Source organism: Takifugu flavidus, chromosome 19 (assembly GCF_003711565.1).
Source record: "Takifugu flavidus isolate HTHZ2018 chromosome 19, ASM371156v2, whole genome shotgun sequence".
In the NCBI taxonomy this organism is placed as follows: domain Eukaryota; kingdom Metazoa; phylum Chordata; class Actinopteri; order Tetraodontiformes; family Tetraodontidae; genus Takifugu; species Takifugu flavidus.
Window position 1 is genome coordinate 8532789 of NC_079538.1, and position 14306 is coordinate 8547094.

General features: G+C 44.9%; 1 protein-coding gene and 1 long non-coding RNA gene across 2 annotated transcripts; one reads left to right on the forward strand and one right to left on the reverse strand.

Annotated features, from left to right (window-relative positions):
• The first annotated feature begins 6 nt into the window (after positions 1-6).
• LOC130516106 (uncharacterized) lies at positions 7-1388 on the forward strand. The gene is made up of 2 exons (XR_008947352.1): positions 7-216; positions 601-1388. It is a non-coding gene; the product is annotated as an uncharacterized LOC130516106 (long non-coding RNA).
• On the reverse strand, positions 1196-14031 carry pinx1 (PIN2 (TERF1) interacting telomerase inhibitor 1). The gene is made up of 7 exons (XM_057016911.1): positions 13940-14031; positions 13371-13480; positions 13187-13279; positions 12937-13018; positions 12497-12586; positions 9236-9318; positions 1196-2101 (listed from the first exon to the last, which is right to left on the reverse strand). The coding sequence occupies exons 1-7, from the start codon at positions 13956-13958 to the stop codon at positions 1541-1543; spliced, it is 1038 nt and encodes a 345-aa protein (XP_056872891.1). The 5' UTR covers positions 13959-14031; the 3' UTR covers positions 1196-1540.
• Between the last annotated feature and the right edge of the window lie 275 nt (positions 14032-14306).

Here is a 14306-nt window from a genome sequence, read left to right on the forward strand (position 1 = left end):
ATTTGAGGAGCAGGTTCCAGGAGATGTGCCGCAGGACCCACGGCTCCTCCTTGATTTCAAATTGAGCCCCGTGGAAAAAAAGGTGGGGGGGACGGTGAGAGAGAAAACAGCATTTCATCACCACTAACTACTTAAACCGCACAAAACAAACAATCCGGTCTGTGGCCGTCGTCTGTGGATGTGGAAATGTCCATCTTTACGGGAAGAAATCATTCGGTAGGTGACAAGTTAAATGTCATGAAAAACTAATTTAAACTAACCTGTTCTGAGAAACTTCCTTCACGTTTGCGTCACGACGCGGACAGCATGTCAAACAAGCCTCATGCACGCCAATAGGTGCAATTAAAAGACATATTTCACAAACAAATTAATTCTCTCTGTGGCCAGAGGCCAGAGAATCAAATCCAGGAGTTCCTGTTGACAGGATATACTTGGCCACCAGCCATGGAGCGGCTAACACACACACACACACGCACACGCGCACACACAGCTAACAGGTCAGATGGTATCTGGAACGGTAATATTTATAGAAGAGGGAGTACCCTGACCAGAAACTGCACGTTTTAATTCTGGTAATTACGGATTTCATCGTTTTTTTAGACATGGCTGTTGCCGAGACACCTGACAGGACCCGGAAACGACACCTGAAGACTGCACACGTCACATCTGCCAGTGCAGGTAGGTTCCAGGGCGGACGGCCGACCGTGAGGCACAGATGTCACCACATGTAAACTTTTGAAGCTGTGGGGGGGTCCGAGATGACCGATACCCTGCCTTTTCTGTTGTGTGGGTGGGAGCCGCATCAGCCTGCTGTTCACCCTCTGACACGTGGCTGCAGCAGACAAGAGGGGGTTCGTGTCCATCACTTTAATGGACTCAATAAGACAGATGACTTGTTTCGACTGGCTCAGACAACATTTGCAGACCGTGTGAGGACCGATGTCACTCCGAGGTGTTCCCAGGCACGTACATATCGTAGAGGACGCCGCTGGGATTTTTTTCCTGGTCCTGTGACTCACGGCAGCACACAGGACACGCGTCTCCTCAGCTCACCTGTCAGGTCCAGACCAAAGTGTCACAACCTGAAAAATCCCACTTGCATGTGGAAAGTGACACCTCAAACTTTACAGATGAGGCTAAACCTGTTTCTGACTTATTTGTGTTCACAAAAACATCACCCTGGAACAGAGAAACATGCGTTATGACCGATTTATTTTAAAATAAAGATGTCGCAGCTTCAAAGTGGTTGGTACAGTTGACAGAGGAGTCAAAGTTTACCAGTACATCCGATCAGACTAGTCACACGTTAAGTCTTTGACAAAAAGTCTCTGTTCATTTAAAAACATTTTCGCTGGAGAACATCAGAATTATGAGGACACAAGAAGAAAGATGTTAAAGATGTAAAAGGGGTTTGCACATGATCCAACTTTGTTGTTCAATAAAGTTGTTTTTACAAAGCACATCTGTGAGGACGTCAGCCTGTCACGGTTCTTCACTGCAGATGTTCTGGAGGCAAAAAGGTTGAGGATTAAAGGACTGGTCATTCTGGATTTTTCCTCTTCTTTTTGGATTTCTTCTTCTTCGTCTTCATCTCCTCCTCTCTCATCACATCCTCCACCTCCTCTGTGACCTCAGATTTAACAGTTTGCTGCTCAGCTTGTCTGTTTATTTGCTGACTGTCCGTATTGTGTTTCTTAGACTTCTTCTTCTTCTTCGTTGGTGGCAACTCCTCACAGTTGTGTCTCAAATCAGCGGCGAGGATGCAGCTCTCGTCGTTTTCGGCCATTTTCCTCTTTTTCTTCTTTTTCCTCGGATGATCCGGCTCCTGGTTTGTGTCTTCTTCCGTCACCGTGGGGGTGCTGCTGCTCTCCAACTCCTGCGGCTCCTCAACAGCCTTCTTACTCTTCTTCTTCTTCTTCTTTGACTCCTCATTGTGGCTGCAGATGGGACTGGCTTCCTTGGGCGCCATGCTGGATTTCTCCGGCCCGCGTCCCTTTTTTAGCCGAGCCATTCTCTGTGCAAAGTACTCCTGCATGCTGAGGCTGCTCGTCACCGTGTTGGTGACGGACGTCTCGTCCTGAGAATCACTGCTGCTGCTCACCTACACACAAAAAAACACACACACAAAGGATTTATTGCAGGATTTGGAGAATCGAAACAGAAATAGAAAACAGCACAATGGTGGACGCTGAAGCTTAAGTGATCGTCAATCACCGCGCAGACACAGATTTTGGTGAGCGAAAAAAGGCCGAAATAGGATGTTGATGTAACAATAGGTGTTAAAGGATCATCTTAAAATAGATATTTTCCATTTGTCATCTTACAACACGACGTATAAAACCACACACTGCCTCAAATCCAGCTGTGTCCTGGCTCACTCGGCTCCTTAGCCTCATCTTTTTCTCAGGTTTTTACATTTTAGAGGCAAAACCGCAGCAGCTTCTTAAAAAAAACATGCATTTATTGCAGTGAATGCACTTCACATGATGATGTAAAGCCCTTTGTATTACTCAGCACAATGTAGATCAATTTCATGATACTTCTTTTGGATACATTTGTGTAAGGAAGTTTGTAAATGTGACCACATGTCTAAAAATTAAGTCAGGCTTCCACCTGTTCTATTTACAGAAACATATTAGCTCCCCAGCACCGACGGCGTCATCAAATAGGCCGGTGTCACAGGTGTGGGACGCAAAGCGATCTACGTTTTACCTCTACGGCGTGAACAATTTGTCACCTCATCCCGTGACCCATTTGTCTTCATTTTCCTAATGGCCCACTCAATGCATAATGATTGGTCCAGAAGAATACTGCTGCTCCTCCTGAGAATCACGCTGAACAATACAACTCACTATCACCTCAGAGGTGTTTTTCAGAGCTTAAAGATCGGAGATGAGTCCGTGGCGCCGGGTCAGCGTTGGGCTTTAAGCTATGTGGGACACTTCCATCTGGGGCTCAGACGCCTTTCTCACACACTCGGGGACAATTTAGAGCTTACATTTAAGCGAGCGTGCACTTTTTGGGAATCACACATTCCTGAAGAGAGCACGCAAACTCCTCACGACGGCAACAATATGGAATAGAACCAAAAACCTTCACCATGAGGTGACTGTGTAACCTCTGCCTGCATTAACTGCTTCAATTAGCCACTGGGGGTTTCAGTGGAAGCTATTAATGCTAAACCAGTAAGGAGCTCCTTGTAATCAATACTTCCTTAAGGAAAACTACTATTGTGCAGAAACCTAATATATTGATTAAAATTGTTAAAAAAAAAATAAAATAAAGGTTTCTCTGCAGGTTAGAAGATTTGCTAACCTAAGCTATAAGTTATGTAGCATTCAGAGATCTAATATCAATTTCAGTCCAATACTAAAGGACATGCTGCTGTTTAATGAGGTATCGGAGATACTCTGACAGATGCTGGATTATTTTAGATAGAAGAAACTCCTGAAAATACAGCCTAATGACGGCCATTCAACGGAGAGGCAGTTCTCCGCCACATCAGAGCTCATCCAGAAAGTCTCCTGAACTTCTAACAAGAGGAATAAAAGCTTTCAGGAGAGGTGTCATTAAACAAAACTTTCCGGCAAAAATCCATACTGGCCGCTCCGGTACAATGGCATCCTCTCTGCTCTGGAGAGGAGATGGAGCTTAGAGCTGACAACACCAAACAACATGTTACTGGGATTTGGGAGGATGGCTGTGGGCCACTTTAGAAGTGCCTGTGAAATTACTCTCAGGAGAGGAAGAGAGTGAGGGGAGAAAGAGGAGGAGAGCGGCTGGGAGAGAAGAATCTCTGCTGCAGCTCGGCGGGTCGCTTCAACCGCGCTGCCTCGGGATCTCCATTACAGGAGGGAAAGCGCTGTGCTGAACACACAACGGTGCAGATATAAGCCTGTTCGTCCAGTCAGCATTAGTGGCAACCCTGGAGACTTTTGTTGAGGGCAACTTGTTACTAGGAGACAACTCTGCAGTAATGTTTGAGATCTGGTTTCTGACTCTAGGTGTGTCGTTTCCTCCAAACATGGGAGCTTCAGCCACTTTATTTTTGATTCAAGGTTCTGCTCATTTTGGATGATCAAAAGTGAATTCTGTAGAAAATAATGAGGTTTAAAAAGGTTTTTGTTCTTTTGAAGCTGAAAGTGTAGCCAGAGTCAATTTGTAGAGTCACACTAATTTATGAAGAATGGCTAAAACATGAAAAGGAGCCATCCCATGCTTAGCAGAACACAGCAGAGGAGGGGAAGGTTGGGGAACACACCTATATACAACATGTCTACTCCTCCCCCTCCTCCTCTTCCAGAACCCCAGGAAAAGGATGCGCTCAGTGCGCCGTGTGCAGCACCGAGATAAGGCTCCTTCGGCAGAGGAGCGGCCTGGCTGGATATCGGGCCCTTCCTGCTCCGCTCTCTCCCCTGGCGGGGGCTCGGGCTGGGCAGAGAACACAGGGAGGGCCTATAGAGGGTCCCAGAGAAAAGGAGAGGGTGGGAAGATATTCAACAGGCCACCTCCTTCAAGGCACTTCAGTTCTATCTCAACCTGTTAATGCGGCCCACGGAAGGCTGAGGGGAAGACGGGTGCCAAAGTGCCAAAATGTTGAGGCCAACACATTCAGGGGCAGCGTCGACGGAGCCAGCAGAGGGACGATGGGAAAGGTGAAACTTCCTCCTCCGACACGCAGACAAGCTCATTTACTCTCGTTCTCAACTCTTTAAAAACTTAGCTGCCACTTATTTCATCAAAGTGGGTCAAATTCCAGTCAATAAATAAAACTGTCCTTGCAAACATTATAGAGCATCGACCGTGAGGTTATTTGTACCGAGGGTCACATTTTCCCAATCATCCAAAGCATATAATCTAAATTCTGGCTCAGATGCTAATTAGCATTTGACAAAGCTGCAGCTGCCCAATTATCTTCTTCTAAAAAATTGCTTGTTTGCATTTCTCGCTCCTTTCGCGATAATTTCCCACCAATATCGGTTGGGCCCGTAATTGCACGAGCGTGCCCTCATTGTCCTGCCACAATAATAAATTTGGCGATACTCGAGGTCTATGGATCAGGCCCCGATAAGCCGGGTGTCTCTCCCTGATGAGCGCGCAGGTCCGGCGAGCCATCCTTCATGAGCCTGATGTGGGTGGACACAAACAGGTTGATGACTTCTTCCCCGGTAAACAGGGAAACCCTTTGTTGACCACCAACAATTTAAAACAACACAAGAGCGCTGAATTGATTTGATATCTATCTCTGTCATCAGACATTCACGTGCTCTAAGAAGAACTTAAATACCACACACGTCTCTTCAGAGGGCGCTTCTGTTACTTTGAGTGTAGTTTACACACAAAAACTGAAAAACTCGTGAAAAATTGGGCTCTGCCCACGAACCTCTCTCATAACAAATGAAGACATTAAGCATGCAGCGTGACCGCCCGGTGCTTGTTTAACATCGCAAAAGCTTGCCGACAAAAGCCCCCCTGGTACAGGGACGGCCCTTCAGACGAAAGATACGCTAATTATTTCTCCCGCTGTGATTTATTAGATTAAAGAGCGGGTGATTAAACAACAGGCTGGGGTGGTAAACAGCACGGCGGACTGGAAATCTTTGGGTGGTTAGCTAATTATCCCGCTCTCCTGTTCTCGTTCAGGCCTGTAACTAAGCGATAGGCGCCTCCTTTTGTGTCCTGCACCAGTTAGACAACTGGCATTGCCAGGAGAGAGCGGCCCACTTGTCCGGTGGAGGAGGTGGTACGTCCGTGTCTTGATGGGAGGGGGCTTCTGTCAACAGACACTCAGAGGAAGGCTTTGCTTCAGGCAATTAGCTGTTATCTGAGAATGGATAACAACTCCTCGGCACCACAAAGGGCTCGGCGGGCCACACCATTGTTGCTTGGTTAAAGACAACCAGGTCGATCAGAAGTGCCCCCCTCCACCCCCCCACCCCAAACATTAAACAAAAACTTTAATAGAAAAATAAAGAGCAATAAAATAACAGAAAAAGAAGTAAAAACTTAAATAACTTATCATTTCAAACTCGCCTCACGGTTCCACTGCAAACACCTCCTCCCCCCCGTCCTCACTCCGCTGACATTTCTGCCCCACACAAGCCCCCCAACCTGCCCCGCCCGTGTCCCATATTCTTCAACTACCGGGGGAGCCCTTGCTGACATGTGATCCTTCATGTGCAGCGCGCGTGGGCAGGAATCGGTGGCAACAGGTGCCACCCGAGGAGGTTTGATGCTCGGTTCTTTGTGCCTGAGCAAGTGTGGGAGTGGGAGAGGCCGCGGGGGTCAGGCTGACCGGAGAGCACGGTGCACCATACCAACCATCTGACTGGAGGGTGCAGACGTCAAAACAAGCCTTGTACCGCACTACGCTCGGCCATTTTTCTTCCTGATGGATTAGGGAGTGCAGTTTAAATGAATGAGGATTTCGACGTCCTAATAATAAAATTATTGCCCTTTTTGCCCGACCTTTTAACTTGCTCCAAAAACATTAAGCTAAATATTAAGTATATAATCAATCATGTTTGGAATAAATCATTGGGGTTTTTTTGTTTTTTTTTAAATGCAACTTTGTCATTTTAAATAAAAGCCACACCGCGAAGGGAGAATAAAAGTGTGGCTTGTTCCCACCTTTCATCCGAGCTCGCAGCTTTAAAAAATGACTAACTTTTGTTGATGTATGAATCGGCGGGGAGTCTATTTATCAGCGGGCCCGCTGCAGTCGCCCGCTTGGGTCCCTCAAGTCGCAAGCCGTGTCGCTCCCCTTTGACTGATTAATTAGCCAATCAGAGGACATTTTTCACTGGGCGGCAGGATGGTTTATTTCAGCTAATGCCGGGGTTTCCAGTCGGGGCCCGCTGGAGCCTCGTCGGCTCTTTCGGCCTGCCTGAGTGGCCGGGCGGAGGGGCAAGGGAGATAAATCAAGCTGGGCCGCCCCTCCATGTGGCTCCCCTAACTAAACCCCTTGAGAAGGGCACGCTGGTGGAGGGAGGGGGGACGCACGAGACGGCCAGGGGCACTGCTCGCCCGCCGATAAGCGCGGGAGCACAGGGCTGCCAAAGTGCCTTCATTTAGAAGTGGCCGGTGCTTTTTTGATATCTCTGCAGAGGGAGCCTGTCGTTTGTCATGCTGTGAGTAATTGTGTTGAGGGGGAACAAGAGAAGGCAGGAGAGGAGGCAGGAGACGAGGGGAGCACACAGGCGTGGGACGGGTGATGGATAACACGGGGGGTGTGGAGATGGGCAGGTGCTCCTACACAACCCGATAACCCTCACTGATCAGGGGCGGTTTAAGAGCGTGTGGCTGCGGCTAAAATGGCGCTCAAACATCTGTTCCATTGAATATAATGGTTTGTATTTAACAGGTGAGTGTGTTGAACTCTCAGTTAAAAGCCTCAGCATGGCCTGGACATTAGATTGTATTCTTATTCCCATTATATTAGGTGTAGGGTTTATTAGAGTTGCAGATATACCATTTCATGTAGTGTTGAACATACCAAACTACATATTTAATCTTTATAACACTAGAGACAAAGTTAATTAAACATGTCCCACTAACCTCAGGCCACACATGCGGTTCAGACACGTTAATATGGCGTTAATCATTTTTCTCATGAGCTCATACGGGCTTTTCATCACATGCAGCTCTGCCTTTGAAGACCAGAAGCATGTGGGACAGCCGAGTGTGTGTGCGTGTGTGCGCACGCATGTGCGGACGCGGGAGTATCGGACAGTGTTGCAAGCAGCGATAAGAGCCCAGCAGGAAGCACATCGCTGTGGGAGGAAGGAAAACCCCAGCAGTGCGGTGCTGGTGGAAGAGGGAGGCTGGAGAGAGCGCTGGGTGGTGGGAGAAGTGCTGGAAGATTCACGAGCGGGAGTGAGAGCGAGGGGAGCCGGACCATCGTCAGGATGCAGAATTCTGTGGTATTTTGTGCTGTAAACAAAGGTCAGGTTGCATTGGGGTCGCTGGCAAGGAGACCCAGTAGGGTCTCCTCTGCTACAGGGGCCTCAGACGCTGCTTGGCCTCGTGGGAAGTCATTGTAATTGTATTCAGTGTTCAGGATGGTCAATGGGGTCCCGCCTGGCTGAAAATACAACCTATAACTCGACGATTAGGAGGAAAATGATGGTGTTTTTCCTTGCATTTCCAGCGTTAATCAGCTGGGGAGCAGCAGCCATTGTGACGTTACGGCTCCATATGTGCAAGAGAATAAAGGGTTTTTTTCTCCTGCAATTTATGGATTGCAGGGCGCCAATTTCTTCAAGCTACACGCTCAAGATAAAATGAGGAAGCCAACAAGAGGGTTTTCTGTGTCTCAGATTCCAAAAGCAATATTTGTTATTGTCCTTCTGTTACTGTGGGGCCAGCAAAAGTAGTTTTATGACATCATTTAAGAAACAATGTGAATAAGGTTTTGATTTTTTTTTTTTTTTAATAAATAGTACAACATTCCCTGTCAATTTAAAAAATATGTTATGCTGGTTGATTTAATGACTCAGGGTCTGTTTTTAATAAGTCCAAGAGCTTATGGAGCCTGCCTGACCCTTAAAGTCATAGACAAGTGACATACAGCAAAGTGACATCTGAAGCATGCAGCTAACGCCACAAGCTAAGGGTTCACTTTTCTGCAACCATCACCATTTCATGTTTCTGCTCAACTCACCGCAATTTTGGTTTGCCTTTAATAACGCCTGCTGGCGTTTTAACTAGCGGACCCAAGCGCTCCAAGACAGAAATGAAGAGGAGAAGAAGTCCAAAGAGAGTACAGGGCACGAAAGCAAATCCTTTAACTGGATTTAGGTGATGGTGCTGTCATCAGTTGGCCCGCTGGCTGTGTTAAAGCTGCTCACTGTGACATGGATAATCTGGGGCCAGAGGCTGCTCAGGATCCCCAAAGGTCACATGACACTGCAGAGACTGATGAGATATTAGCATGGTGGTCATAATTAGAGACAGGACTCACCGATCCACCTGCCGTAGTGGAGCATTATAGCATTTGCCACATAATTAACTTGACGGCACGTTTAAGCCTGTCAAGTTTTCACATTTGCCTTATGCAAATTAGTGCAACAGTCATAACCTCCACCAGTTAGCCGAGTGTCAGGTAATCCAAGTACCAACTGAAAAAACCATGTCAAAACAGTAGGAAAACCAGCATGAATTACCCAAACCTGAAATAAGCGCCAGTTCACGCGGCACAAATAAACAGAATATATCAAAGCAAATAGTTTCTCACCTGTTCTTCCTCTTTCACAGGTTTGGTTCTTCGCCCAAAGATACAGTTAAGGTCCGTTTCAGTGCGGGAGGACAGATCTTTTCCTAAATGAGGGAAGAAAGGGAAGAATTTCACAATCATTTTCTAATTAGCTAAGCTTTGTTAAAGCTAGATTATGTCTTTTGAAGCCTTTTTTCCAGCAATGAATGACGTTTCCTTATAAAGTCTGAGTCAATGCCTGAGAAACCATGACTGTACATGGAGCGAGACAACGAGAACGCAGACCAGAGGGGGTTGATTCCTTCCTGCGGCTAACTGGCCTGAATTTTTGAGCGACACTTTAAATCTTTTTTCTGGAGCATCAAAATCAAACCAGTGTAAAAAATCTATATATTCAGTTCAACCAAACACTGATATCCAAGCCAAAGTGATGCTGCCAGGTAAATATTGGTTTCATAAAAATACAAATAAATAATAAGGTTTATTTGGGGTTTGAACGGTACAAGGTGTTCTCTCGAATGTAGAGAGATGTTTGCATGGTTTGCTTCTTGCTCCAGAGATAAAACAGCAAAGAAAAATAAACTTGCAGTAAGGTCTACCATGCCACACCTCTAATTTCCCATTTTCAAGTTGGGCCTCAAAGACTCCTGAAGCACACAGCCGTCTGTCTCAAGCCCGGGTCCTGTTCGTACAGCTGCATCCTCTTCCTTGAGCGGGGCTCTGATAACATTTGGTTATTTATTGCTTTTAAACCTCTATCTCCTTTACTCTTGGCTTTGAAAGTGCACATGTTAGTGTAAGTAGTAGGGGCCAGAGAGAATTCTCAAAGCTAAATAAATCGCAGTGTGGCGGGGGGCGATAGTGTTTGTCACCTCCTGAACTCGGCTAAAAAATAAAAATTATGCCCATTGTGACCTTTGGCCTGTTTGGATGAGGAAGTTACTGTGAAAATTCTCAGGCCCTCAGGGGAAAGTGCAAACAGCGGCGTTGTTTAAAAAAATAAATACATTAAACAAAAAGGTGGGTGGCATAACCATACATCTCCCATACATGTTCAAAAGGTGCAACCCATCAAGCAGGGTGAATCATGGGAGCAAACACACATAGGAAATTATTACTGGTTTCCAACTAAACAGCTAAACACTGTCAGCACTGATAATTCCTTGAACCAGACCAACAAATCACAGTAAAACCGGTATTTGACCAATCAGCAAACTGCTAAATGAAAGCTGAGACTTAAGAGTCTAGTTGTATGAAGTGAAATATCACCAGTGTTAAGCAGGAAGTAGGTGTGTGTTTATGAGCCACACAGTGCCCTTAAGCTAGGAACACACAGCAGTAGATGGATAGCTACAGTTAAGTTCTGCATCAACCACAGTTGCTGTGGTGACAGGTGATAGATGGAGGCGGCAATTAAAAGTGTGTTACAGTTTATGCTGCAGGCCTGTGGATGTACACAGGGAAGATTTTGATGCCTTTACCCACAAACAAAGACCATCAATCCCCAGCACTTTCGGGGAGGGGAGGGGGGGGTTGAGATACTGCAGTGGCAACAAGAATGTGTCTAAACATTTAATAAGAAGAGCAATTAATCATTTCACAATAAAGCACTGAGAGAAACAACTTCTCTAAACCAAAGACTACTTTATACATCTTCCAAGATCCATCTTTCATTTGAATTATTTCATTTAAATATTGATCTTTTGCGTGTTTGCAGATGACCAGTGAACTGCCTGAACCTGTGGGGCGACACCTCACTTGTCCAACCTTCCTTGTAACAAGCTTAGCGACGCTAAAACTATTACCAAGCCTTATCTTGGCAACGGATTCGCAGGGAGTTGCACTGGAACAGCAGCAGTGGGTGGGAGTAGGCAAACAGGTGTGGCAGTTGATACGGTTTGCAAGGTAACAGTTAGGTTGCCAATGCCAATTTAGACACAAAGCTGGACACAAAAAAAACGTCAACTGACAGACGAGGGATTAACCAAGACAATCGGCAGTCAGCATTTAGATGTGTTCATATCTATCCCTTTTAAGTCTCTGCATCAGTCTGCTAGAGGTTAAAATCCATCAAACAGATAAAGCTCTGGCTGCTCAACCAGCAACAGCATCTGTTTTGTTGTGTGACAACAGTCACAGCCTCTTTGCTTTACTTAGTTTCGTGTTGCCAAAGACAGTTAAATTTGAAAATTCTGAGGAAAAGTGCAACTGGCTAAAGGTTGAAGTCCCATCTGTCAACATGTGCACCTGTACGCTTTAGCCACCCCTTCCCGTTTCAATTGAACAAATAAAAACACTGTCATAGTGTAGCTGGAGTCACATAAAGAAAATAACTGTTAACAGCTTATTTTATATTCTCAGGCACACCTGCAGGTGTTAATGAACGTGAGCAAATAGATTAATAACCGCGTGAGTCAGACAAGTTACCGTTAACCAACATCCTGGAGATTTGGGTCACCACCAACTCCTTACTCACGAGCAGCTCGTTCATCAGTCACTTGTTGTTTTCGACATTTCCTTTTCACCCTTTTTCTTTTTTCCAAATTAAGATCCCAACAACAGAGAGAAGAAGTGCAGGGGGGAAAACCAGGGGTATCTGACAGGGTCATCTAATGGGTCACACCGGGCCTGGGAGGTGTTGTTTCTGGGGAGTGGGGGCAGTAAATGCACATGCCAGATGCCCCAAACAGGAAACAGGAAGTTGCTATTGAATGACGTAAAATATAAAAGGCTCTTCCAGGTGAGACAAAAGTGACACATTCTGTTTTCCTATGTATGCTGATGTGATCACGCATAATTAACAGAACAAAAACACCTCTATTAACTGCTTTAGCATATGTAGAGATGGCATAAACTCCTTTATCCATTTTAAAAGGCACTATATTCATTGACGCTTTCAATACATATTGTATGATGCTGTTTCATTAACAATAATTTAGCAGTAACACACGCTGGCCAGTCCTGATCGCTAACTTCCCACTCTTGACTATCAGCGTACCGGCCTTGACCTGCAAGTTCGACTTCCTGACGTGTAAAGGAGTAATGAAAGTAGGAGGGGGAGTTATTTATAACCTCTCCAGAGCTGACCAGGCCAACTGACAAAGCTCAGGCCAAGCTGTGATCAGCATCCGTGATCTGCATCTGTGAACTGTGCAAAGCTCAGGTGGCATCTGATCAGATATTTGATATACTTTCATAAATTCTGATGAAGATATATTTTTAAAAAATGCATTATCTGTGTGTTGCTGTCCCTCTAGTCTGTTGCAAACACTAAAAACCCACCTTTTGTGAATTTTGTGTAATGGACCCTCTTTCTGGACATTTTTGATTTCTCTTCCAAGCTGAAGCCTTTTTCCTCCTCTGGTAGGGGCTCTGTTGCAAAAATATACGCAAATAACATTTAAAAAAATAGTAAAAATAGTTAATTGTGACTTAAGGTCTTAACTACAGATATAATGACAGGTCAGCTGATCTCTAAGAAATGTTGCACCGCAGCGCCCTCTAACGGCCATGGAACTGAACAATTCATTCAGGTCTCCCTGCTGACAACGGTATAAATGAGGTGACCGGTACAGACCTCGATTAATATTACTTTAAAAATCAACAAATACTCTGAGAATCACATAAAAGTACCTTGCGTCAGAAGAAAATCAGAGTGATTTCAATGATACTGACAGTATAGAACAGTACCAATCTGTTACAGTTATAATAAATATACAAACCGCTGCTTTTATTTTGCCCATGATGGTTGTTCAACTGAGCAAGAAGTTCATTAAAATCATCTTGGTGGGCGATCCAGTTGTCCTGCGAAAACAGCAACCAATAACATTAAAAGGCAATAAACCCATTTTACAATTTTCTTTTACATTTCTTGGAGCCATAAGATAATATCAATTAGATAGTCAATTAGATAGTCAATTAGATTTACTAAAATATTTGACCTCTAGATACAGAAGTGTTCAGTGACCTCACCTCATAGCTGACATTGGCTCCCAGACCATAGCTGTCATTTTTCAGCTTTACCTTGATGTGGTCGGTGGAGCCTTGCTCACTTCTGCCCAGGCCCTGCACACGCACACACACGTTTGTTTAACGGACACACACTTATAGAAAAGGCCTGTATTCACTCGAACATTTCAGGGTTCTGAGCACTCACCTTTCCTTTGGACCAGCCCATTCGCTCCAGCATCTTTTGACCAAATTTGGAGTCATCGTTACTCCAAGTGCTGTTCCTTGGGTCCACAGACCACTTCACTTTCCTCCTGGCTGGATAAAGAACAGCACTTTCATTATTTACCTGCTATCAAATGAAACCCATCTATAATGCACACATCTCAATTACTAGATCTGAATATTATGTCACTGACAACGTCAAAAGAGGCTTTAAATGGGACGTTACATCTACGCGGACATAACCCACAAATCCATCAGACCTTGTCTTTAATACACGAAAACCTACGTAAAAGCTGGATTCAAAGCGGAAAACAGTTTACCACAGTTAAAGGGGCAAAGTTGAGAAGTGATTGGAGTCGGTACACGTGTGCTAACAGACTGCTAACGCTAAGTTGCCGATCGTTTAAAAAAGACTTAAGATTAATGTTTTGAAAAGAAATATATCAACTGTCGGTGAGAGTGTTAGTCATAACCCCAAACAAAGAAAGAACTCTTCTTGTACTTCAAAAGAAACGTTTATATTCTTTAGAATTGTGGCAGAAATGTACATACGCTCAGCGAGCATGGACATCCTGGGGTCCTCACACAGCTTGAGGTAAACCTGTGTAGCTGTCTTAGAAAATGCCTGACGAAATTATAAGGTAATGTGGTTGCAAAACTGCTTTTAATTAAACCAAAATAAAGGCACACTTATATTGTTTGTATTAATATTTCACTATGTAGGTAATTCATATCAATAATTTAACAATAACTTCAACGTGTTTCGTCTGTCAATAGGGGGCGTCATCGGAATACAAGTTACGCTTGCAGAACCCTCAAATCACTTAATCCAAAATAAATATGTCCGTGTCTTATATGTAAAAGGAAAGAACATATTATTCAGTTGCCAAGCCGTCACACTACTTGTAAAATATGCCAG